The sequence below is a fragment of the Typopeltis vanoorti genome, chromosome 23 (genome assembly GCF_054136105.1).
Source record: "Typopeltis vanoorti isolate ZY-2024b chromosome 23, IOZ_Tvanoo_1.0, whole genome shotgun sequence".
NCBI classification, from domain to species: domain Eukaryota; kingdom Metazoa; phylum Arthropoda; class Arachnida; order Uropygi; family Thelyphonidae; genus Typopeltis; species Typopeltis vanoorti.
The window spans coordinates 47434381-47460896 of record NC_143571.1 but is presented as its reverse complement, the minus strand read 5'-3'; the positions used below and the strand labels follow the sequence as shown (position 1 = coordinate 47460896).

At 36.5% G+C, this 26516-nt stretch overlaps 1 protein-coding gene across 1 annotated transcript in view; it reads right to left on the bottom strand.

Annotated features, from left to right (window-relative positions):
- LOC150093820 (Na(+)/citrate cotransporter-like) overlaps window positions 1–26516 on the bottom strand; it is a 221918-nt gene that overhangs the window by 97067 nt on the left and 98335 nt on the right. The window contains exon 7 of the mRNA XM_090412651.1: window positions 3919–4035. Within this exon, the coding sequence (XP_090268777.1) occupies window positions 3919–4035 (117 nt within the window). The remainder of the gene's footprint in view (window positions 1–3918; window positions 4036–26516) is intronic.

The following is a 26516-nucleotide window of genomic DNA, read 5'->3' as shown; positions in this document are numbered from 1 at the left end:
AAAGTTGACTGGTATAGTAGAGAAGAAAATAATTGGAATACAAGAACTAATATTGTTAGCCAAGGAAAATTCTAATTATGCTGCTAGTAGGAGAAGAAATCATTGTGGATAAATTTCCTTTTTAACAAGGTTAGATGGAAATGGGAATCAAATGCAGATGACAGAGTGGAGTTGTTTAATGATTACTTTATTGGGAAGTGATTCCTAGTGAAACATGAAGAGTTGAAGGTTTAGAAGTGTATGAAGAAAATGATTTTATGTACTAAGAGATATCAGTAGGGCAGCATAGCTGCATGAGATTCAATGACATGTATTAAGAGAATGGGAGAACAAGAGAATATGTTTATTTGCATTTCACATTTGATTTCCATCACAAGTGATGGAAATTTCCATCCTCAGAAAAGGAAAGAAACAAGTGGTATACTCCTACTGTTTGACTTGTAAGTTAATGATATTGTCTATATTCAATTCGGGGAAAAAATTGAGGTCAACAATGCAAAGTACAGGGTAATCATTAAAGTATCCCTGTTGAAGACCTTGTGGAGTGCCATCCAGTGATCCAAATGCTGTAGAACTTTGCAGGAATACATTATGCATCATGCATAAGTGATATCTGAGAAAAAAATTAGTTTCAAAATTAACCACCAAATGCATGGAATTTTCATATCACACAACTTGGCAGGTGCCAGGCGAGTTTAAAAAGATGGATGTGGGATTTTTCTGTTAATTCCATCTGCAGTGATGGCACCAACCTCTCCCCTACATGCATTGCTCATCACCCTACTACCTAAACTACTGCAATGCTGTTGCTGCACTCTGTGAATTTCGTCACTTGAACAAATGTTGATGAGGTTCACTATCTTTATGTGCTCTGTGATGAATGACTAGTCGTTTTGAAGAAATGGGATTGTTGACAGTTAGACCTTGCAGAGGTTGCAAACCAATAAGTTTACAACAAATGAATGAAATTGCTGTTGCTTTGTAGAGCAGGCTATGGTTCCCACAGTGCATTCGCTGTATCAAGACACCTGCATATGCCTTACACAACTGTCTGGGAAATTCTACAGAAGATTCTGCATCTGTGCCCGCAGGACTTTGAAAATTGATTGACATTTGCTTTAATATTTTCATTTTGTGATTTTTTGTGGAGATGAGTCTCACTTTCACCTGAGCAGAGTTGTGAATATCTGCAATTGCTGGGCATGGGCTAAGCAAAACTCACATGCAATCCAACAAATTCCTTTGCATTCACCCAAAGTTACTGTCTGGTGCAGGTTTATAGATTCATTTATCATTGAACCATTCTACTTTGACTCTCAAAATATAAAACTAAAAACAACCAACAGTATAGGATGCAATTCATACCATGCAAAATGAATAGCCATTAACACAGCACTGCAACATTTGGATAAACAAAACCCAAAGGAATTTATATTTTTCACAGATTTCTTAGCAGCCCTTCAAGCTATGAAGAACTGCTACACTAGCCATCAAGAAATACTTAGAGACATAGCAAAAAACATAAACTAAATAATGATTCCAAAATAATTTTTCAATTGATTCCATCCCATGTGGGATTAAAGGGAAATGAAACTGCAGATGAAGTAGCAAAAATTACTGCAACATCAAGTGGTACCACAGATTTTGATCTTTTTAAAGCTACTCAAAAAGAAAATGTAAAAAGAATGATTCTCCAGGACATGACTCGCCACTCATATTCAGCAGAAAAACCAGGAGCTACCACCAACTTCAAGTTTAATCGCTGTGCCACTACCATGATCTCTCACCTCAAGACCGGTCACACAAGACCAATCAAGTTAAGCAATGGCATAAAAGTCTTCCCCATCTGCAAAATCTGTAACATCAAGGAGCATCACCACTGCATTTACTAACTTGTATGAATATTTCTAAATGTGAACTTTATAACAACCCAGAAAAGGTGCTGTATAAAATTCATGAATTTAACCTCTATGATCTGGTGTAATAATACCATGGGATAATAATAATTAAAAAAAAAAAAAAACTTTGAAGACATTCACATTAGGATTCTGCTCAGTTACTGAAATATGATAAACAGTTTTGTCGTGCCACAGCTATAGTGTGGCACATGTGCATGGATTCAATCATTTTCATGCAGGATGGGGCCCCTCCACACATTAGTTAATCTGTATGGAGGCTCTTCAAGAATATTTTGCAGAAACCAGAGTAATCAGCCATACATTTTTTCCACTGCATGCCTTGTTCACCTGATGTGATTCTCTGTGACTTCTGGCTCTAGGGATTTCTCAAAGAGAGAGTTTATCCGAATTATCCTGATAACTTGCCAGCAATGAAATACAGCATAATGCAGCATGTGTGCAACATCAGTCCTTATCAGCTGCATTCTGCTGTTGAACACGCTACGCAAAGGATGTAGTTTGTGGCACACCAGAAAAGGCACACATTGAACAGTACAGCCCATGAATACATAATGGAAGTGAATAAAAATGTGTTAATTATGATCATGCTGCTTTTCTCCTTATTGCACATGCAGAAAAATTACTACATCTACATTCAGTACATCATACAGTGCCCCGAGTGATGAATTTTGAACTACTTTTTTTTTTTTTTTTCTCAGATATCACTTCTGCATGACACAATGTATTCCTGCAAGGTTTTGCAGCATTTGGATAACTGGATGGTAGCCTTAAACAAGGATAATTTAATTTTGATCAGCTTGTATAACATTTTCACATGGGAATTCAGAAATGGAGACTGTCCTGTGTCACTAGAAATATTACACCAGATTGGAAATTCTATCCACTATTAGAGAACAAAGTGCAAAGAATAATAATAATGCAGAAATTACCATAATAATTAGAGGGAGAATGATTGGTAGCAAGAAATGTAATTTTATCATAAGATTTTGATCAAACTATATACAACAATTTTGGTTGCCAAAAATAGCTAAGTGGACAATGATGATTCCTTCTGGTTGGAAAGACCTGGGTTTGAATCCCATCTAGGATGTGAAGAATTATTATAGTCTTTTCAAATAAAGGTTAGTTATCTAGTCACATATAGATATGTTGGAGATTTTCTCCAAGACAGAACAAATAGTCCTGACAATACATGCAAATGACATGAATTAGAGAATTAATGTTGGAATTTGTGTTTATACAAAGCCAAGTAACTCACTGTGACAGACCTTTGGCTTAGCATGTTAAGGAAATAGTAAAAGTGAATAATTTTTTGGGTGAGTGGGGTGCAGGGTGGGGATGACATGAGGAAATGGGAAAAGGTTGAGAGGTAGCAAAAAAAATGGAATATATATTGCAAGAGTCTGGTAAATTATTAGGAATGCAAGTGATATATATATATGATTGAGATACAGAAGTTTATGAAATATTACCATATAGCTGCTGAAATATCTTACAAGGCATAAGAAAGATGGCAAGATGAGGGAGGAGAGGACAAACACAAAGCTAGTATATGAACAATTGTTTTTATAAAAGTTGTCAGGAATGAGAATGATGGATAGGCATTAGAGGATGGTTCTTATTTAGGATAATGCTGAAATAATTCAGGCTATGTGGTGAATATATACTCATTCAATCATAATTTAGCTGTATCTGTAAGGAAGTCTTTGATATAGTCTGTTTTGTAGGGACAGGGATGCCCTGAATTCTCCCTATCCCTCCAAAACAAACGAACTACATCAAAAGACTTTTTTTTTTTTTGCAGTGAGTCTTTTGACTACATGGAAGTTCAGCAAGAAGAGATGATCGGCAATACTAGGGAGACTTGATGACTAAAATTAAATTCAATAAAATAATAACTTATTTTCATATAATTTAATGTTAATCCATTAAACTTTTCTAATATTGAAAGATATAAGATGTACTGTTAGAGGTAAAAAAAAAAAAATGAATAACTTACTTCCTTAAATAAATCACAACTAAGAGAAACCACATGAGCACAAAACATATGAGCATTCCTGGAAGATTAAACAGCATCCAAGATGTAAATCGGACTTTATTTTTGCCTGGAAATGATCTAAAGTAATCCATAAAGTCATTTTTTAAACCAGTTTTGATATTTTAATATAAAAAATGCAGCACTTTTATAATTTTTTAAAATATTTTAATACACAATTTAACGCATTTTCTGCACAATAAAATTTAGGAAAATCATGATAATAAAAACTGATAAGAATTTTATTTTGTGTGGGAGAATGCTAAGCGCAAAGATAAAGCAGATGGTTAGTGTTAGGTGGCAAAACAAAATAAGTATTATTAATTAAGAAAGGACTTTTTTGGGTGTATATCTTTACTAATATCAATTTTTAAGTTTGCACTATTGAGTTTTGCTATTTCTTGTGTGATTGATGTGGTTTTTGTTATAAATTTATTGTCTGTGCCTTATATCTATGGTATTTGCATCAGTCATGATGGCTACCAGATCTAACACGATGTGGCTCAGCCCACTATTATTTAAAAACTACATTATTCATAGCACAGTTGAGGATTTTGTGACATGATATACATATGATATGTATGCACCTGTAGATTAAAAATGTGGGAGATGCATGAATGTGTATGTGTGCATTAAATGTAGGAAGTGGGAAGCAGTGGGTGTGTGCTGCTAAAATCAAGATCTTAAGTGTTAAACTCTTGATTCCAGCAGCAGTAGTAGAGATAGTACTTTTGAAATGGATGAGTGCTTACTGGAAGATACTAGTAACATGTCAGAGGATGAAGCAAATGTGAAAGAGATGTCTGTGGATTTGATCTTATGCAGTGTGACAGAGGGAGATGTTTTGAATGATGGCCATGAGTGTGCAAATGAATTTTAGTGAAAGTAGGATGTGTGGAGAGAGAAACAGAACTGCAGAGAAAGGAAATGGAAGTTGTGAAGACTAAGTTGAGGAGAATAAATAAAGAGATTAAGACATTAGAAAGGTTGGAGAGAGTGAGGAGAACGAGAGTAGGAGTGAGAGAAGGGACTGAGAGAGCAAGAGAAAATAAAGTGAGAGAATGGGAGAGACAGGGAGGAAATTGCAGACAGTTGAAAGAGAGAGAGAGAGAGAGAGAGAGAATGTGGGGGCAAGATATGGAATGAAGGAAGGAAAAGTGCAGGGGAGAGAAAATGGAAGCAGAAAGGAGTAGGGATATCAGTGAGAATGAATAAAGTTGCTTAGAGTGTCAGATATGGAGATTGATGATCTGAGGAATGCAGAGCAGAATGCCAGAAGAGTGCTTGCCTGGAAAAATGATAGAAAGTATGACAATGAAGTGAGATGAAAATGTAGAAAATATGATAGTTGGTATGAATGATCTGAAAAATAGTGTAAGTTGTGTAACAAGAGATTTCAAATTAATGTTAGGAATAATGTAGAAGAAATGTTTCAGGGGGGGGAGACAGCGAGTGTGTTGCCTTGGTATGATAATTCAGAGTGAAGGAGACAGTGGTGCACCGGGAGGGGGAAGGTTCCCCCAAAAAGGAAAAAGGAAAAAAAACACTAGAAAAATTTCCAAAAATCTTTTCCTAATTAAAATTATTATTTTTTTACTTATGTTGTATCGTATCATCTATTTCTATGCTACTTATGAATTAGCAGGCACATAAAGTGGGAATACCCTATAGCTCTCGGGAATTACAGCTGCTGTGAACGCAAGTGCTAGGGCGGACTGAGCGCTACTTTGTTTGCCCGAACCGGGCCAGAGGAGATCATGGGGTTTCATGTATTGATGATCACTGCAGATGCTCAGTCATAGGTCATATGTAATGCATAATGTCCATTCACAAATCATCTACTCAACTCGGCCCCCCTCAAGATTAAATCTTGAGTGCTCGGGCACCCCCCCAAGATTAAATCCTGAGTGCACTGCTGGAAGGAGAGCAGTGGTAATGAATGAGATAATAGCAAGAATGTGTAGGAAGAGAGGACTGGAATATGTGGATGCATGGAGTACATTTGAGAATAGAAGGGAGCAGTATGCAAGAGCTGGATTACATTTGAACACAGAAGGATGCAGGCATTTAAAGAGACTTGTTTTCTAGGAAAGTGAAACTAGAATTGCAAGGACAAAACATAGCAAAGATGTTTCTTATGGGGATAAGTGGCTTGAAAAATGAAAAAGTATATATATTGGAGCCAACTGGAGAATATAGGGAGTATATGAATACTGGCAATGCACTGGTTTTTCTGTATACAAATGCCAGCAGCATTAAGAATAAAGAGAATAAATTTGGTGTTGAATGCCTCAGTCTCTCCAAAGATTGTTGGTATCAGCAAAACTTGGTAAACTGAGGGAGCATGTTCTGATTGTGGAACTGGTTGTTTAATGAAACTCTTGCAAATGTACAAGTTCCTGGGAAGCAGAAGGAGGGTAAGATAGTGCTATTGCATGAGGGAGATATTAAACTATAGTCCAGTTTGTATTTATTCTTTGATTATTAAGATTTTTGAAAAATTAGTAAGAACTAATATAGAGAATTGGATAGTAAAGGTAGTATTATTTATGGAGGTGAGCATATATTTATTAATGGGTTCTCTTGTTTATTATACTGTTTGCTTTTTAAAATATAGTAACCAGAGATGGATGAGGGTAAGGCATACACTGTCATGTTTTAGTTTCTGCAAAGGCATTTTACAGGGTGCCACACAATAAGCTGATATTTAAGTTTCAGCATGTGGGTTTAATTATCCAGTTATTGGATTGGATTGGTAACTAGCTTTCTGATAGATATCAGTTGTATATGGAGAAGCAGTATCAGAGAGTAGGAAGGTTACAATTGGAGTTCCACAAGTTCAGTACTGAGACCATTACTGATCGATCTTTGTGTAATGATATTGTCACAGGGCTACAGGAAAATATTCAGCCGTTTGCAGGTTGTGTGAAGTTTGGGAGAGTTAGCCATAAAAATGAGCAAATGAATGAGAATATCATTTAATGCAACTCAATGCCATGGTTTGAAATTTGGGATCCACAGATTTGATGCTTCATACTCACTTAGTGGATTTATGTGAATGACCATTTCTCACTGAGTGCAAACCCTGTTTGTGGTTTTGCTGATGATAATATTTTCCACTTGTCCTACTCATATGATAAGGCCTTATCATATGAGTAGGACTTATCACATCTCAAGCTTCAACATCATCTGTAATAAGTGCCCTGAACCTAATCTCTACAGTATCCTTGATTTGGAGTGAAAACAACATAGTCAACTTCAGTGGTTCCAATGCATAGTTTTTTTACAAAACAGACTTTAGATCTTCTCCAGTTACTTTTGTAATGCTCAGACTTCTCAGACTGACTACTCAAATCTTCCCTGGCATAATCATATCACTTCTGTAGCATCATTGGCTTCCAGAAAATTCCTGATGATGTTCAATTGATTAATGACACATCTCTTACACCCTCTCTTGAGACACTTTCTCAAAGAAGATCAATTTCTGTATCATGTCTATTCTACAGATATTTCTATGGCCATTGTTCAGCAGAACTAATATCCATTATGCCTTTCCTTTCTTCCAGATCGACAGGAACTTGAGCAACAGCTGTTTACTGTTTACTAAAAGGTTACATCCCTTTACAGTTGAGCTGCATACTCATCTGACTAGCTACTCCCAGTGATATTTCATTCTGTCCACCTCAATTCTGTGGAACAGCCTCTCTTCCATAAAGCATTTCAAAGGACTGCAACCTCCAGCAGTTTAGGAAGAATATCAATAGAAAGAGTTGTTAGTAGGAACAAATGACTTGATTGTAAATAAAAGAATATAAGGCTGAATATCAGGAGGTTGTTGAGAAAAATAAAAGATAATATTGTGATAGAAAGGAAGTCAGTGTGTTGTTATTACCAGTTATTACCAGTAACAGCTGTTTAACATCCCTTTACAGGTGAGCTGCATACTCATCTGACTAGCTACTCCCAGTGATATTTCATTCTGTCCACCTCAATTCTGTGGAACAGCCTCTCTTCCATAAAGCATTTCAAAGGACTGCAAACCTCCAGCAGTTTAGGAAGAATATCAATAGAAAGAGTTGTTAGTAGGAACAAATGACTTGATTGTAAATAAAAGAATATAAGGCTGAATATCAGGAGGTTGTTGAGAAAAATAAAAGATAATATTGTGATAGAAAGGAAGTTAGTGTGTTGTCCAAGTATGACAGTGATGAGTTGAGGTGGACAGCAAGGATCATGAATGATATATTAGCAGAAATGTGTGAAGAGAAAGGAGTGCAGTTTGTGAATGTGTGGGATGAGTTTAAAGGACAAATGGAACTGGCAAAACCAGGGAGTATTCCCACTACAAAGGGATACTTTCTTAGTTGGAGGAAATGCCAACTAGACGTTAGGTGGTAGATGTTCTTCATTGCCCAGTGAAATACTACTGCCTGATTTATTGAAGGTCTGAAGTGGCAATTCCATGTTTGGTCTCCAGAGCAGGGATTCCAGTTCAGTTTGCCACCTTCTCTTTTCTGAACAGTGTGAGTGATACCCTTCAAGGTCATGACAAACATACTTAGAGACTGATAAACTTCTCCATTTCGAGGTACAGCAGTTAAAACAGTGGTGCCGCATTGTGGTGCTGACTGCCAGTTACTGCATAGGCCCAAACCTGCCAGTAACAAGTCAGGAGGCTTACAGATCAACTGCTCCACCTATTCTGCCAGGTCATGCCTGGAGAGGGAGCCTGAGTAATGGTATGTGGGGTGCACTGTCGAAACCATGTCATGGCACGGAGACTGATTTCTCTCAGTTTGGAAGTCATGTCCAAGAGTTTATCCTCTTTCACTGCACATCACCACTATATCCTTCCATTTAATCAAACTTATGATCAAACCTATGAACTTTCAAAAACAATAGCAGTGACACTACAACAAAAGTGAATGCCTCATAAACTAATCCAACAAAAAAGTCACATCACAACAGCCATAACATAAAAACTATACCAGAATCTCTTCGCTAAAAGCTCACTTTCACATCCACTTTACTAACATTTGTGGCATTAACACACACATAAATGACATCCACATCACTTGCAGTCTTTCAAACCAGACATCTTATTTCTGACAGAAACCCAGATCGCAGCTACATCTGCTATTGTCCACATCCAGTACCCAAACTACACACTTAACGATTCTTTTCACCATAAAAGTGGCATCTGTACCTTTGTGAAAGCTGATATAGTCTGTCAGATCCTCCTGCTTTTGACCGTCTCTAGCTCAAGGTTTCCTTGCCTCATTTAGTAACATTCATTTTTGCATTTACCAATGTCTGAACACTAATAACCACTCAAATTTCTTCATATTCCTTCAAATGAAACTTGACCAACCACAATACAGCTATCCAAATAGTGAAGTCATCTTCTGGATGATCTCAATGTCCACAATTCCAACTGGCTCTCCTATTCCACTGCCACCATCCAAGCAGGACAAGAAGGAGAAGTCTCTGCTATAATGACCTAACACAAATTGTACACCTACTCAATCAAATCCCTGATAACCCTCTTCACTCTCCAAATACTCCAGATCGCTTTTTGATCAACTCTTCTTCCAGATATGCCACAGAGGTCACATCTCCTCTTTGAAACTTAGACCACAATCTTGTACAATCCTCTCTCATAGAATGCCCCTCCTCCAACCACTCCCATCCTCATCCTCTGGAATTACCAAGGAGCCAACTGGTATGACCTCCAAAATTTCTACTCTTCATTTCCTTGATCATCTGACTATTGTTTCCACTCTCCTGATCCTAACATCTGCTGTGAACAAGTTGCAGAAATTATGCTAACTGGCATGAAGGCCTTCATCCTCAGATTCAAGATATAATCCACACATCCACTTTCAAAGAACTGGTTCAACTGAAAATGTGTCAAAGAAGTCAAAGAAAAAATTCATCTTACTGCATGTGGCTCATATTAAGAATTCCAGCTTCATAATCTGCCTATACCAAAGCATGCAACATATAAAAATCAGTCATCAGTTGATCCAAATCCAATTTCATAAAGGCCACTAGCAGAAAACATGCCTCCAGTCCAAATGGAAGTCATGCCTTCTAGTCACTTGCTAAGGCTGTTGGATGCAACTTCTGACCTCCTGCACTTCCACTTCTGTTTCATCCTGATGGCATCACTGTTACTTCATCTGAAGATAAAGCTGACATCTTGGCATCACTCTTATCCCCAAATTCCAAGAGAAATCACCTCCTACCATACCAGAAACAAGGCACCGTATGCCTCCTATAGTTTTTCGACAAAAAGTCATCAGAAAACTACTAAATAACTTGGATGCTTAAAAGTCCTGTCTTTCCAGGAAGAACTGTGGATATCTGCCTCAGTGAACATAAAAAATATACATCTAGCACTATTGCTATGGCAAGTCAGATCTAGCAGACCATGGTTTAGATTCCCCTACACACAGGATCAATTGGAAAAAACCAAAAGTGCTGCACAGAAGCTTTTATAAGTCAGAGAGGTTGTTGCTGGAATCAACAGAAGCCTTGAAGCATACTCCAAACCTCAACAAGTATGGCTGTATAAATCTGCCAAATATTTAGGAGACAGTCACCAGATTAATACCTGCTTTCTCCCTCTGTTTCCCCCCCCCTCGGCATAGATGGCACCTAATTAGAACTTAGTCTATGTGTTGTATGTTACAAATGTTCAAACTAGTCCCATTGTTATTATACTGGATTATGGTTATCTCACATACTGTAACAAGCTGTTTTTGTGCTCTGAAGATTCTGGATAGAATACCAGCGAAATATCGACACTCAGTTAATAAATAGTAATTTTCTTATCAGTCTGTGTTCTCATCTATACCATTAAAATTCATCAACATGTACAACAAACACACATAAGCCTTCCCACACGTTTGAAGAAAATGGTAAAAGAATAACTGATGAAAGGATACATTTAAGATATTAAATGAGCAGTACAAAAAAGTATTTCACCTTTGTGAATGTGACCTCGTGCAGTGTTTGAATGAACAAGAGTTATATGGGGGAAATAAGTAAACTTGATGTCAACAGGGCTGCAGGACTTGATGATATATCACCATGTGTTTTGATGGAATGTACTAGGGAGCTGACATACTTGTTTAAATCAGTCTTACACTGAGTTATTTTCCAAAAGCATAGAAAGAAGACAATATTGTACCACTTCATAAGGGAGGAGACAGAACACAAGCTTCAAATTATAGGCCAATCTGTGGGTCAATTGTTGTGGTTATTATTATTATCAACATCTGACCTCCATGGAGTCAGACTCATCGTGGGAGGTACTCACTATTGCATACAATGCTCATCCAACCACATCTTAAACGTCTTGATTCAATGAGTCCACATCCACAACACACTCAGGCAATTCATTCCACTCACCAACCACCCTCCATGCAAAGAACCTGCTTCTCACTCCTTTGCTCACACCCTCCTTATACAGTTTCCAGCAATGGCCTCTTGTTCTACTCCCCTCTCCCATTTTATGAAAAATCTCTTCCATGTCTACCTAATAACAACCCCTGACCAGCTTATATGTCTCAATCATATCCCCCCCCCCCTCCTCCTATTCACAAGGCTCTGCAACTTACATTTTCTCAATCTGTCCTCATACTCCACATTCCAAAGACCACTGACTACCTTTGTGAATCTTCTCTGTACCCTTTCCAACATATCCTCGTCACCATGAAAACCTGGCGACCAAATCTGTTCACAATAATCCATATGAGGCCTGATCAAGGCATTATACAATGGAATCGTAACCTCTCTATTTCTGCATGTCAGGGTGTCTGCATCGTTGCCATTATCCGAGCTGATGTCTTCATCAGGCCTAGATTTCTCATCTCTTCTACTTCTGTTAAAGTTTCCCCACAAAGTGTATGCTTTGCATCCCATCATTGCTTACCAAATCTCAAAACCTTACACTTGGCAACATTGAATTGACAGTTCCACCTGCCTGCCCATTCATGCAATCTATTCAAGTCCTCTTGTAAGGCATTAACATCAGCCTGACTGTGCATTGCTCTCCCCAGTTTTATAGTGTTGGAGAGGTTAGTGAGAACTAGGATCCAAAACTGGGTTGACAAGAGTGGTCTCCTCTTTGATGGACAGCACAAATTTGCTAAAGGAAGGTCATGTTTTAGTAATCTGGTTACTTATTACAGTAAGGTGACGGCAAACTGGGACAAGGGGGACAAACAGAGAAGACAGACACAAAATTGTTCATAAATAGTTTAATGTTTCACTTGTTCCATAGTTTAGGAGACAGTTGGTGTTTTCAATTAATCATTTCATAAAAAAGAACTGAAGATTTTCATAGTCTTTATCTTTTTACTGCTGAATTTCATGCCAAATTTATTACAGCAGTTATTCAATTTAGTTAGGGAATCCTGCATACTTGTACTGGATTTGTTTAATAGTATATCATCATTTGCATAAAGCTGAGATTAACATCTCCAATTTTGGTATCAGGACTTATGCCACTTATCTTTAAAGTGATCCATATAGATGATGGAGATAATGTACATCCTTGTCACATATCTGATTTAACATTCAATCTTCTATTATGTAACTCCTTCAATTCTAATGCTGACTTACAACTCAAATATAGACTATGTATTCCTTGACATAATGTCCCATTTACACTACATCATTGTACTTTTGAACAACTTTTCTCTTGGCACCTTGTCATATATCTTTTCCAAATCTACCTTGATGGATAGATCTGGTAATGACATGGAATCCTTGTCATATGTGCATGAATTTTCAACTATCTCAAGCATGCCATGGATATTTGCAATTCCCTTTAGGCAGGAGATGAATTTCATTGCCCAGAGTGTGACCACTGTCCTGCTTATTGGAGGCCTGAAGTGGCTTGAAAAACTTCTGTTTGTTCTTTAGAGCAGGGTTTCCCAAACTGTGTTCCACGGAAGGTGAATAAGTGTTCTGCGAGAAGTTCTCCTGGAATTTGTCATTTTAGTTTTCTAAGCATTTTTCATGAATAAATATTTTATATATGCAGAGAATGAACACTTTATTGGAGTATTTCATCCTGGAGGAGTCAGTTTTAATGCTAGAGGGATAGTGCAGGTTCGAGGTTTAGAGGTACAGGATGAGAGTGTGTTTCAAATACTGAGTACTCTGGATGTCAATAAAGCTGTGGGTCTGGATGGTATTTCGCCACAAGTTTTGAGAGAATGTGCTAGGGAACTGACAGTGCCTTTAACCTGGCTTTTCAATGAAAGTCTGGCTGTGGGAAAGGTGCCCAGGGAATGGAAGGAAGGTAAGATAGTGCCATTGTTGTGACATGTTCTCTTGACGTTCGAATCCGCCATCTTGCTAAAAGTCACTTTCATAAAATAAAGGAAAACTAATTGCAAATTAATCACTGATTTAAGAGTAGAGAAATTTCTATTATACTGCGCCACTCTATCCTTAGATAAGTCTATATGAATTAGTAGGATTAATTTAAAATTAGTTAGCAGTCTTTTCATTCATTCAGGCCGATGGTTCTATTTTCTTTCTGGGATTCCCGCTAGATCCGAATTTTTGTGAACGGTGCAGTAAAAAGAAATTCAGGCAAACACAATATTTAAATTAACAAACAAAACATTTAATATATGATTATATAACAATTACATAAATTCCACTTCTAAATATGACAAACCAGTCAAGTTAGCATATCAAGTCAAGTCATTCATATTAATCCAATCTTCCAAACTTTCACATACAATTTCACAGTTTCAGAATCACTAAGTTCCTATACCCAACTCATCACAATAGAAATTCTTAATTAATCAGTTTCCTTGTATCTCTCAACTACACTCTACGATTGACTCATAACAGGCACTAACCACGGCAGATATCATTTCAATGTCTATATTTTCAACTCTCAGCCTCGATGGTATGCTACAGTTAATGTTAGAAACAGCGCAACGGAACTAATACTTAAATCTTCATACACTGAAATAAACTAATATGACTGTCCTTACCAGAAATAATCTTCAGTACTTCCAATATTTTGTGAGCACACTTTCAAATTGTATTTATCACACTTGCGAGATACCAAATAACTAAAACATTACTAATCGCGCTTCAAAAATCCAGATAACTATAAGGTACGTTAATTATTCTTATTTATCATTCATCAACTAGTTTAACTCCGTACAATTCCCTTTCATGGTAGTACAGAAATAAGTCGTAATTGTAGACTGACTGGATTTATTCAGTATTTTTCTTTGAATGTCCAGTTCTCTAATTATCCGATTACGGCAATAATTTCTTTTTATTACTACGGCTGGTTTTGCTTTCAGCCAACTATAAGATTCACTTATATAAAAAAATATCTACTCAACTCCTATCCTTAGGAATCTTTTAATTACTTCTACTTCTTTAGTTTACTTCCTTGCTACCTTATAGTTCCAAAGTTCCGTTCCGACTCCCTACTTACTACTACGTATCTCTTTTCTCTTCTCCTCCACAAACGCTCCCCTCACACGCGCTCGTTTATTTCCACGCGTCTCTATGACAACCGATAGACGTAAACATTCTCGCGAATGTTACATTAGGTTATATAACTACATTCAGTTATTACATAACATTAACTTTCATGAAAAGAATAAATAGAATATTTGCATTCCAATAAATGCATAGTTAAATTACAAATATAAGTTCTTACAATATTGACAAAACAATAAACAAAACAGCTTAATAATATTTAATACAGAATCTATTTACCATTAAAACATTTCTTTGATTAAGCAATTAAATATTTGACATAATTAAGGTAGTTATATGATAGTAATTTATAATATATGTTATTTACACCAAATAATATTTACAAATATAGTTCTTGTGACGGAAAGTCATGTTGGATTCTGAATCAAACAACATTTATTCTATTTTCTACATAATTAGAATCCAACAAAGGCTTACTCTTCCTTTAAAAAAAAAAATTTTTTTTTTTTTTATTATTAGGTTCCTTCATGGAGGAACCTAGATTACATATTTCTTTTTTGATTTCTCAAGTAGTACCTAGTTTGAATGAAACTTGGTTCCTTATCATGATTTGTGCATTTATTCTCATTCTGTTCCTCATTAAGTTTCTTATTACTGTCATTAACAAATTCCGCGTGTCTTTTATGTCTGTAGTATGGGATCGTCTCTTCCAAATTCAATTCATGCTCTGTATTATTATCACTGTGTTTTGGCTGTTTTGTAATATTTGTGTTCCGTCTGTAATTACTTCTTCTATGGTAATTCCTTTCCTTTCCCAATATTGCTTCTAGAGAATCTCCTAGGCAGACTAATTTGTCAGGTCTCTTCTTGAACAATTTCAGTCGGTCTGAGTGGACAACCAGAGTTCTTTTCATTCCTGTAGATTCTCTTATTCAAAAGTTGACAGGAGATGTCTTTTCAACAACTTCATAAGGTCCTATTGCACATTTTCCAAACTTTCCTGTTCTCTTGTTACTATGATCTTGTCGCAAAAGTACTAAGCTTCCAGGTTTTAATTCCTTATAGGTTCTTAGTTTATTAGCATAGGCTCTAGCCTTTTGTGAGCTGTTTTGACTGGCTTCTGCTACTAGATCATATGCAATTTTGTTTTCAGAGATCATATTGTTAAGATACTGATCAATGTCTGGGAATCCTGAGTTTGCATGCGTGTTCTTGAAGTCACTGGGAAACAGTGGTTCAAAACCATATAAAACTACAGCAGGGGCTTCTTTTATGGCAGCATGCAGGGCTGTCCTACAGGCAAAAAGGGTGTGCGGAAGGAATTTATCCCAATTATACAAGTGATTATCAGCAATTTTGGATAGGGTTTGTTTCAGCGTACGATTCATCCTTTCACACATTCCATTTCCTTGGGGGTGATAAGGAGTAGTGAAAAGCTTTTTTATCTTCAGTAACTTACATAATTGAAGCATAACTTCAGCTGTAAAGTTTGAACCTTGATCAGTGAGAAGTGTTTGGGGGGTTCCATATCTTGAAATGATCATCTTGAACAACTTGTCAGCTACAGTTTGCGCAGTTTGATTCTTCATAGCTGTGGCTTCAGGAAACCTAGAGAACATATCTATTACAACAAGTATATACTTGTTTCCTTTAGAGGTAGTAGGGAGTGGACCTATAATGTCCATGGCCAAAGCTTGAAAAGGGCGACTAGGAATAGGGAAAGGTTGAAGAGGAGCCTTTCCTCCGTAATTTGATTTTCTTTGACATAGATGACATGAAAACACATAACTTTCAACATCTCGTCTCATTCCCTTCCACACATATCTATTTCTAATTCTCCCCCATGTCCGGAAAAACCCTTGGTGTCCTGCTAGATCAGCATCATGAAAGGTATATAACACCCATGGTATCATGACAGTAGGAACTACTATTTTGTTCTTCCAATTTCCGGCGATATCATGTTTTGCCATCAGGAGGCCATCATCATCCAAAAATAAGGACTGCAAAAACGTGTGTTCCTCCAAGACTCCTTCCTCATTTTTGATTCGTCGATATATTTCTCCCCATGTTGGATCCAATTTTTGTGCTTCTATAATGGAGAATTTGGTCCAATTCTGAAGGTGTGGGGGTTTCCTTGTGTTTTCTTGTCCCTCATTTTCTTTGGCTATCAAGTTCACTATCTTTTCTTTCGCACTGATATCCTCATCTACTTTATCATCTAGGGCCCTGGATAAGTAGTCAGCAACTACATTGAGTTTTCCAGGAATATAACATATCTGTATTTGGAATTCTTGTAATTCTAATGCCCATCGAATAATCCTTTGGTTTTTATCCTTCATCGTGGATAAAAAGGTTAGGGGTTTATGGTCTGATCTTAGAAAAATTTCTTGTCCTAATAACATGTATCTGAATTTCCTTAAGGCATGTACAATAGCTAGTGCTTCTTTTTCAATAACTGAGTAATTTTTTTCTGATGCAGATAGTTTTCTACTTAGAAAAGCAATGGGTCTAATTTCTTCCTTCTTCTTTTGTTCTATCACAGCTGCAATAGTATTATTCGAGGCATCTGCTGCAAGATAGAAGGGTTCTCCAAGAGTGGGATGAGTGAGAACAGGAGATCTAGTTAATGCTAAATTTAAAGATTTATGGGCAGATTCTTGTTCCTTTCCCCATACGAACTTTTCTCCCTTTTTAGTCAATTTAATTATGGGCTCCATTATTTGAGAACAATTTGGAATAAATTTTCTATAGAAGTTTACCATTCCTAAGTACCTTCGTACTTGTCTCACGGAGGTGGGTATTTTAGCTTTTAGAATGGCAGAGATGTTTTCTTGAGTGGGGATTATTCCAGCCTCACTGACAACATGTCCTAGGTATTCAACCCTTCTCATGAAGAATTTACATTTTGAGCACTTCAACGATAGATGTGACAAATTTAATCTATTTAATACATTATCTAAAATTTCTTCATGTGATGTTAAATCTGGGGTGTAAATTAATAGGTCATCTTGGAAACATATGACTCCCTTTCCTAACATGTCTGAGAATACAGTGTTCATCAGACATTGGAAACTCATAGCTGAATTTCTGGCCCCCTGAGGAAGTCGACAGAGTTGGTATTTTTGCCATCGAGTGGTAAAGGCAAAAAACTGTCTATCCTCCTTTCTAAGAGGTATCTGGAAATAGCCAGAGTTTAGGTCTAATTTTGAAAAATATTTTGCTCCTTCTAGACTAGTCAGGAGTTCTTCTATGTTACATAGAGGAAAGTCAATGGGCTTAGTGACCTTATTAATCTCACGCAGATCTAATATAAATCTGAGACTTCCATCAGGCTTTTCTACTAATAGAAAGGGACTATTCCATCTGGAATTAGACTTTTCTATGATCCCAGCTTTTTCATAATCATTCAGAAGGATTTGAAGTCTATCTAGATATTTAAGAGGGGTTTTGTACTGCTTAGTATAGATAGGCGTGTCTGAAGTGATTTCAATGGAATGCTCTACTTTGTTTGTACAGGTCAATGAGCTAATATCTTCAGTGAATGTTTGAGGGTATTTTTGAAAGATTAATAGAATGAAATTCTTTATTTCTGCTCTATCAGTTTTTGATTCTGCTAAATTAATAGCTTCGTGCAATAATTTTCTTTTCTTATCACTCAATCCGTCTTCAAGGTTTAAGGTCTCAATCTCCATCTTGTCACATAGTTTCCTTTCATTGTCTTCATTGTATATTGATTTATGACTCACGCCACACAAGGAAATGGTTTCAGAGGCAAAGTCACACATGAATTTATTTTTCTCTAGGAAATCTAGTCCTAGTATGATTTGGTCATTTGTGTCAGCAACTTCAGGAAGGATAATGAGTTCATGTGAAAACTCCACTGGAAAACAAGGTATGGAAATTTCAGCATTTAATTTTCTTATAGCAATCAGTTCAATTTTAGCAATTCCCGTGATTTTTACTGGTCTCTGAATCAGGGTGATGTTATCAGAGAAGTCATCAACAAGTTTATTCACCATAGAGTTAGAAATAACTGATATATGGGCTCCAGTATCTAACAGAATATTGCACGGAATTTTTCCAATCAGACCTTGTACAAGGGTTAAAGGCAACTTGCCATTCTCCTTGGCCATCGTTACACTTTGCATTCTATGGAAATCGTAGTCTAGTGAATCTGGTTTGTTAGTTAAGGTGATAGAGTTATCTACATTGACTTCCTCATTCTTAATCTCTTTCCCTTTTTTACAGTTTGAAAGGTATTCAATAATTGGTAAAGGTGTAAGTTGATCATTACAATCTTGAGTGAGTGATTGTCTTATGGAGTATATTTGTTGCATTTCCTCCAATATTTTCTCTCTTTGCTTGGCCAGACTGTAACATGCTTCTAAACTGACAGCCCTTTTTTTGTAAATGACCTCTCTTAAATTTTTATGCAGTCCCAGTCGAAATTGTTGAAACACAATCCAATCTAAGTGAGGCTTCTCTGTAGGGGACACCCTCATAGATCTAGCAATGTTCATTAACCTGTTAAAATAATTAGTCACATCTTCCTTGTCATCTTGCATGCACTTGTGGAGTTCTATAAGGGTTTTAACGTAGCACCTAGTATGGGAAAACTTAGAAATTAGTTCATCCTTAAATTTCTTGTATTCAAATGTTTCCTTAAGTATAGGAGATGAAAAAAAAATATGTCTTAGCTTTACCAATTAGTTTGTTTCTAAGTAATACCAACAATTGAAAGTCTGTCCAACCTGCTGTTTCTGAGTTTCTCAACATAAGTAAAAAAAGATAATACATCATCAGAGTCTTCTCCTGAAAATTGAGGAATTACTTGTTGGGGATTCATACTTCTAAAAAATTCACTGTCTTCCATCTCTGAATTTGAAGTAACAGCCATAGTGAAAATTGGAGTATTAATTCAAATAATATAATCCTTTAATTTCAAAAAAAACTTTATCTTTGCCTGATTTCTGATTACAACCAGTTCATTGTGATCTATTCAATTTTACTTTCTAAATTTTCAGGGAGCAATTCACAATTATTATAACCAAGCTAAATTAAATCTGTTAATTTACAGCTGTTAAATTACTTTCTATCAATTAAATCACATCCTGTCGACTGCGCCATTTTGTCGTGAAGTGTTCTCTTGACGTTCGAATCCGCCATCTTGCTAAAAGTCACTTTCATAAAATAAAGGAAAACTAATTGCAAATTAATCACTGATTTCAGGGTAGAGAAATTTCTATTATACTGCGCCACTCTATCCTTAGATAAGTCTATATGAATTAGTAGGATTAATTTAAAATTAGTTAGCAGTCTTTTCATTCATTCAGGCCGATGGTTCTATTTTCTTTCTGGGATTCCCGCTAGATCCGAATTTTTGTGAACGGTGCAGTAAAAAGAAATTCAGGCAAACACAATATTTAAATTAACAAACAAAACATTTAATATATGATTATATAACAATTACATAAATTCCACTTCTAAATATGACAAACCAGTCAAGTTAGCATATCAAGTCAAGTCATTCATATTAATCCAATCTTCCAAACTTTCACATACAATTTCACAGTTTCAGAATCACTAAGTTCCTATACCCAACTCATCACAATAGAAATTCTTAATTAATCAGTTTCCTTGTATCTCTCAACTACACTCTACGATTGACTCATAACAGGCACTAACCACGGCAGATATCATTTCAATGTCTATATTTTCAACTCTCAGCCTCGATGGTATGCTACAGTTAATGTTAGAAACAGCGCAACGGAACTAATACTTAAATCTTCATACACTGAAATAAACTAATATGACTGTCCTTACCAGAAATAATCTTCAGTACTTCCAATATTTTGTGAGCACACTTTCAAATTGTATTTATCACACTTGCGAGATACCAAATAACTAAAACATTACTAATCGCGCTTCAAAAATCCAGATAACTATAAGGTACGTTAATTATTCTTATTTATCATTCATCAACTAGTTTAACTCCGTACAATTCCCTTTCATGGTAGTACAGAAATAAGTCGTAATTGTAGACTGACTGGATTTATTCAGTATTTTTCTTTGAATGTCCAGTTCTCTAATTATCCGATTACGGCAATAATTTCTTTTTATTACTACGGCTGGTTTTGCTTTCAGCCAACTATAAGATTCACTTATATAAAAAAATATCTACTCAACTCCTATCCTTAGGAATCTTTTAATTACTTCTACTTCTTTAGTTTACTTCCTTGCTACCTTATAGTTCCAAAGTTCCGTTCCGACTCCCTACTTACTACTACGTATCTCTTTTCTCTTCTCCTCCACAAACGCTCCCCTCACACGCGCTCGTTTATTTCCACGCGTCTCTATGACAACCGATAGACGTAAACATTCTCGCGAATGTTACATTAGGTTATATAACTACATTCAGTTATTACATAACGTTAACTTTCATGAAAAGAATAAATAGAATATTTGCATTCCAATAAATGCGTAGTTAAATTACAAATATAAGTTTTTACGATATTGACAAAACAATAAACAAAACAGCTTAATAATATTTAATACAGAATCTATTTACCATTAAAACATTTCTTTGATTAAGCAATTAAATATTTGACATAATTAAGGTAGTTATATGATATTAATTTATAATATATGTTATTTACGCCAAATAATATTTACAAATATAGTTCTTGTGACGGAAAGTCATGTTGGATTCTGAATCAAACAACATTTATTCTATTTTCTACATAATTAGAATCCAACACCATTGCATAAGGGCAGCAGCAGACTGGAAGTGTCTAATTATAGGCCAGTTTGTGTGTCATCAGTAGTTAGTAAGATCTTGGAGAAAGTAGTGAAGGACCTTATACAGCATTGGGCAGATGAGGGTAATGTTATCTGTGAGAGTCAACATGGATTTGTGAAGGGCGCTCTTGTTTTAGCAATATACTAGCCTTTTATGATAAAGTTACAAGAGCATTAGATGAGGGAAAGGCATATACTGCCATTTTCTTAGACTTAGCAAAGGCATTTGACAGGGTGCCACATGATAAGCTGATATTTAAGTTGCAGCACATGGGATTCAGGATTGGTTGTCCGACAGGTATCAGAGAGTTGTGTATGGTGGGGCAGTTTCAAGGAAGCAGAGTGTTAAAAGTGGGGTCCCACAGGGCTCAGTACTGGGACCTATATTGTTTAACCTTTATATCAATGACATTGTCAGTGGATTGCAAGGGGATATTCAGTTGTTTGCGGATGATGCGAAGCTGGGAAGGATTATTATTAATAGTGCAGATGTGGCAGCCCTGCAAGACGATTTGAATAAGCTACATAGATGGGCAAATGAATGGGTATATGAATGGGCAAATGAATAAATGGTTTAATGCAGCAAAATGTAAGGTCTTGAGGTTTGGGAAACATCGATGGGACACTGCATACTCTATGGGAGGAGTTATACTGGAGGAAGTAGAGGAGACAAGAGATCTGGGGTTGATGATTGATAGAAACTTGAAATTTAGGGAACATATTACAAAGGTGGTGAAGGTGACACAAAGGATTGCTGCAATAATGAGAAGGACGCTGACTTGCAGAGATAAAACAGTTATCATTCCATTATATAAGACCCCGATCAGACCACACTTGGACTATTGTTCTCAGATTTGGTCTCCAGGATTTGAAGGGGATAAATTAACTGTGGAAAGGGTACAAAGGCAGGTAACAAAGATGAGTCTTGATAGACTTTGTGTTTCTTAGGAAGGACCTCCCACGATGAGTCTTTTGACTCCATGGAGGCCCGAGTAATAATAATAATAGTGGAAACATTCTGAGGAGAACAATATTCGTGAATATGTCGAAATGCTCATACCCAGAACGCCTAACAACATTTGAGTAGCAAATGTTAGTGACTAAGCCATGTATTTTTAAATGTAGAAGTATTCATGAATTATCGTTAATTTTCACGCATCAAAACCTTTGAACATTTGGGAAAGGGAATACTGCTGTTTATGACTGGTCATAAAAATTGCCTGCATGCCGTGTTTGCAGGCAGTTTTATTACAATAATTACAACAACGTGATTACAACAATAGGTGGCATATTCTCTGTTCTCAAAACCGAACGAAATAACATCTGTGTTGCAAATGTCAGTGACCAATCAGCAAGGAAGTATAAAGAAAATTTTTCCACTAAAAATGAAGATCAAGGTAGTCTGTATCCGGTTCTCAGATCTAGTAATACTGAATACTTTCTTCACAAGTTCATATTGTAGGGTGAAAGTGCTTGTTTCGAAGCCTTAGTGCCGTGATTTTTTAAAAGTAATAGGCCTACAGATTTAAATGTTAATATGAATAAGAGACAAGGGACTTTGTTTAATTTTGGTGTTTGGAAATCTCTTATTGAAGGTGCTTGTAAAGCAACAGATAATGATTCATCCACCTCCAGTCTACAAAGTGATTTCCAGGATGTACAAAAGGAGGGGAAAACTACCAGCACACAAGAGAAAAAAGTCTGCAGTCACTCGTAAGTACTTATAATAATATTATAAATTTTTGGTGATCAGATGGAATATGTCAATGAAATTCAGCACAAATTAATTTAATGATGTTTATGTTTAATTGATGTTTAATTAATTATTAATTAATAATTAATTAATTATTAATATACCAGAAAATAACCAAGGTGTTCCGTGAAAATTTCAGAATTTGTGAAGTGTTCCATCGTTAGAAAAGTTTGGGAAACGCTGTTCTAGAGCATGGTTTCTGGACTATGTAATGAATAAGTAAAAATACAAAAACTGTTTTAAAGAAAACATCTATCGTATCCCTTCTTTTTCACATATCTAAAGTTTGCTTTCCACAGTTTCTCTTCATCTCTTTTAAGCATGCTTGCATAAATCTTATCTGCAGGATACTTGGTCTATAATTCTCACACATTCACATTTGTTTCCCTTTTCACAGACTGATACTATGCCTTATTCCAATCATCAAGAATTTGACGTTCAGACCATATCTTCTAAATTATGCAGTTCAGTCACTGTAAAACTTTTACAGTTAATAAATAATAAGTTAATAAATATTAATTATTTTCTTATCATTCTGTGTGGTAATCAATATTTAAAAAAAAAACTCCTCTTTTCATGTTACCTTTATCATCAATGATTCCTTTCACAGTACTTTTTTCTTCATTTCTAAGTTTTTCAATAGTTGCCAGAGCATTTTGACACCTTGATATTTATTATTATTAACATCTGACCTCCATGGAGTCAGAAACTCATCATAGGAGGTACATACTATTGCAAACAATGCTCATTAAACTGTCTTAAACTGATTCAATGTGTTACATTCACAACACACTGAGGCAATGCATTTCACTCATCAACCACTCTCCATATGCAAAGAACCTTCTCACTCCTCTGCTCACACCTTTCTTATACAATTTCCAGTAATGCCCTCTTGTTCTACACCCCTCTCCTATTCTATGAAAAATCTCCTCTATGCCAACCTGATAACAACCCCTGACTAGCTTATATATCTCAATTTTATCCCCACCTTCCTCCTATGAGGAGGAGGAAGAGGAGGGGAATATGATTCTCTCAATCTGTCCTCATACTCCACATTCCAAAGACCAATGACCACCTTTGTGAATCTTCTCTGGACTCTTTCTAATATATCATCATCCCCATGAAAATCCAGCGACCAAATCTATGCACAATAATTCATATGAGGCCTGATCAAGAACTTAAATACAATGGCATCATAACCTCTTTGTTTCCACACGTCAGAATCCTATGCATCATTGCCATTATCTGAGATGATGTCTTCACAACTTGTGCAATGTGGCCCCTGAATTTCAGGTCCTTATCCACCACCAATCCCAGATCTCTCATCTCTTCTACCCTCTTTAAAATTTCCCCACCAAATGTATACTTTGCATCCCGCTGCTTACCAAATTTCGAAACCCTACAACACTGAACTGATAGTCCTCCTTAAATGCCCAATCATGCAACCTATTCAAGTCCTGTTAGGTCATAACATCTGCTTGACTCTGCATTGCTCTTCCCAATTTTGCATCATCTGCAAACAGCTGCATATCACTACTAAAATCCATCCCAATGTAATTAATATACAAACTGAACAACAATGGTCCCAAAACTGACCCTCTGCAGCACACCACTAGTAACCCTCCTCTTTTGGAATACTGCACTGCCATATATAACTTTCTGATATCTATCTGACAGCCAATCGCAGTTCTTTTGAACACTTTCATTAGTTTCTACTAAATGTCTAATATCACTTCGCATATTCCTCATTTCATTTTTAATTTTCAATCTTGCATTCTAACAATTTCACTCTCTGTCACTCCCGTAGTCTCATTATCTCTTGTTCTGTTGCACCTTACCTCCATTTCCTCATTCATACTTCCTTTCGCTCCCTCATCACTAACTTTCACATCTACCTTCTTGCATTCTTTTGCTCCCTCAGTTTCACTAGTTTTCGTTTCATTTCTGTTTCTTTCATTTATGCCATCTATTATTTTTTTGGTCTGTTTTGCATTCATTAACTTGTGGTCTAATAATATACTGCACTTCCTACAAATCCACACTTTCTCTTGTCCTCCTGTTCATTCTCTCCAGAAACACATCTCTTACATTCCACCACATATACATATTACACTCATGACATCAAATCATTTTTGAAAAGTCTATGTCGTTAATGCTACTTGATTTTCACGGTTGCCTATGTGGTTGACTTACAAGTACCACCATTGTGTTCTGTTTAAATTAATTTTCTATAAAAATATAAATAAAAATAAAATATAAAAATGTCTATTTTCTATATTATTATTATTATTATTATTATTCAGGCCTCCATGGAGTGAAAAGACTCATTGTGGGAGGTCCTTCCTAAGAACATAAAATCTGTCAAGACTCATTGAGGGGAGGTCCCCCCCCCCTAAGAAACACAAAGTCTATCATACTACTCCTTAAACTCATTGATCGTTCTCGCTCTCACCACTCCATCAGGCAATGCATTCCACAGTTCAACCACCCTCCATGCAAAGAAACAACTCCTCACCTTCTTGCTCACAGTTTCCTTTCGTAACTTCCAGGGATGGCCTCTTGTCATCACTCCTTCCCGCTGTTCAACCAAGCAAAAGAACTCCCCAGTGTCAACCCTGTAACCACCTCTCAACAGTTTAAAAGTCTCAATCATATCACCTCTCCTTCTTCTATCCGCCAAACTCTGGAGTCCACATTCTCTCAGCCGATCCTCATAACTATCCTTGTACAGTCCTGAAACCATCTTTGTCATCCGATTTTGTACCCTTTCCACAGTTAATTTATCCCCTTCAAATCTTGGGGACCAAATCTGAGAACAATAGTCTAAGTGTGGTCTGATCAGAGACTTATACAATGGAATGATAACCCTTTTATCTCTGCAGGTCAGTGTCCTCATAATTGCAGCAATCCTCTGTGTTACCTTCACCACCTTTGCAATATGTCCCCTAAATTTCAGGTTTCTATCAATCATCAACCCCAGATCTCTTGTCTCCCCTACTTCCTCCAGTATAGCTCCTCCCATAGAGTATGCAGCATCCCATCAATGTTTCCCAAACCTCAAAACCTTACATTTTGCTGCATTAAACTGAAACCCCCATTCATTTGCCCATCTATCTAGCTTATTCAAATCCTCTTGCAGGGCTACCACATCTGCACTATTACTAATAATCCTTCCCAGCTTCGCATCATCTGCAAACAACTGAATATCCCCCTGCAATCCACTGGCTATGTCATTGATATAAAGGTTAAACAATATAGGTCCCAGTACTGAGCCCTGTGGGATCCCACTTGTAACCCTCTGCCTCCTTGAAACTGCTCCACCATAAACAACTCTCTGATACCTATTGGACAGCCAATCCTGAATCCAGTTGACCAATCTGACATCCAGACCCATATGCTGCAACTTAAATATCAGCTTATCATGTGGCACCCTGTCAAATGCCTTTGCTAAGTCTAAGAAAATTGCAGTATATGCCTTTCCCTCATCTAATGTTCTTGTAACTTTATTATAAAAGGCTAG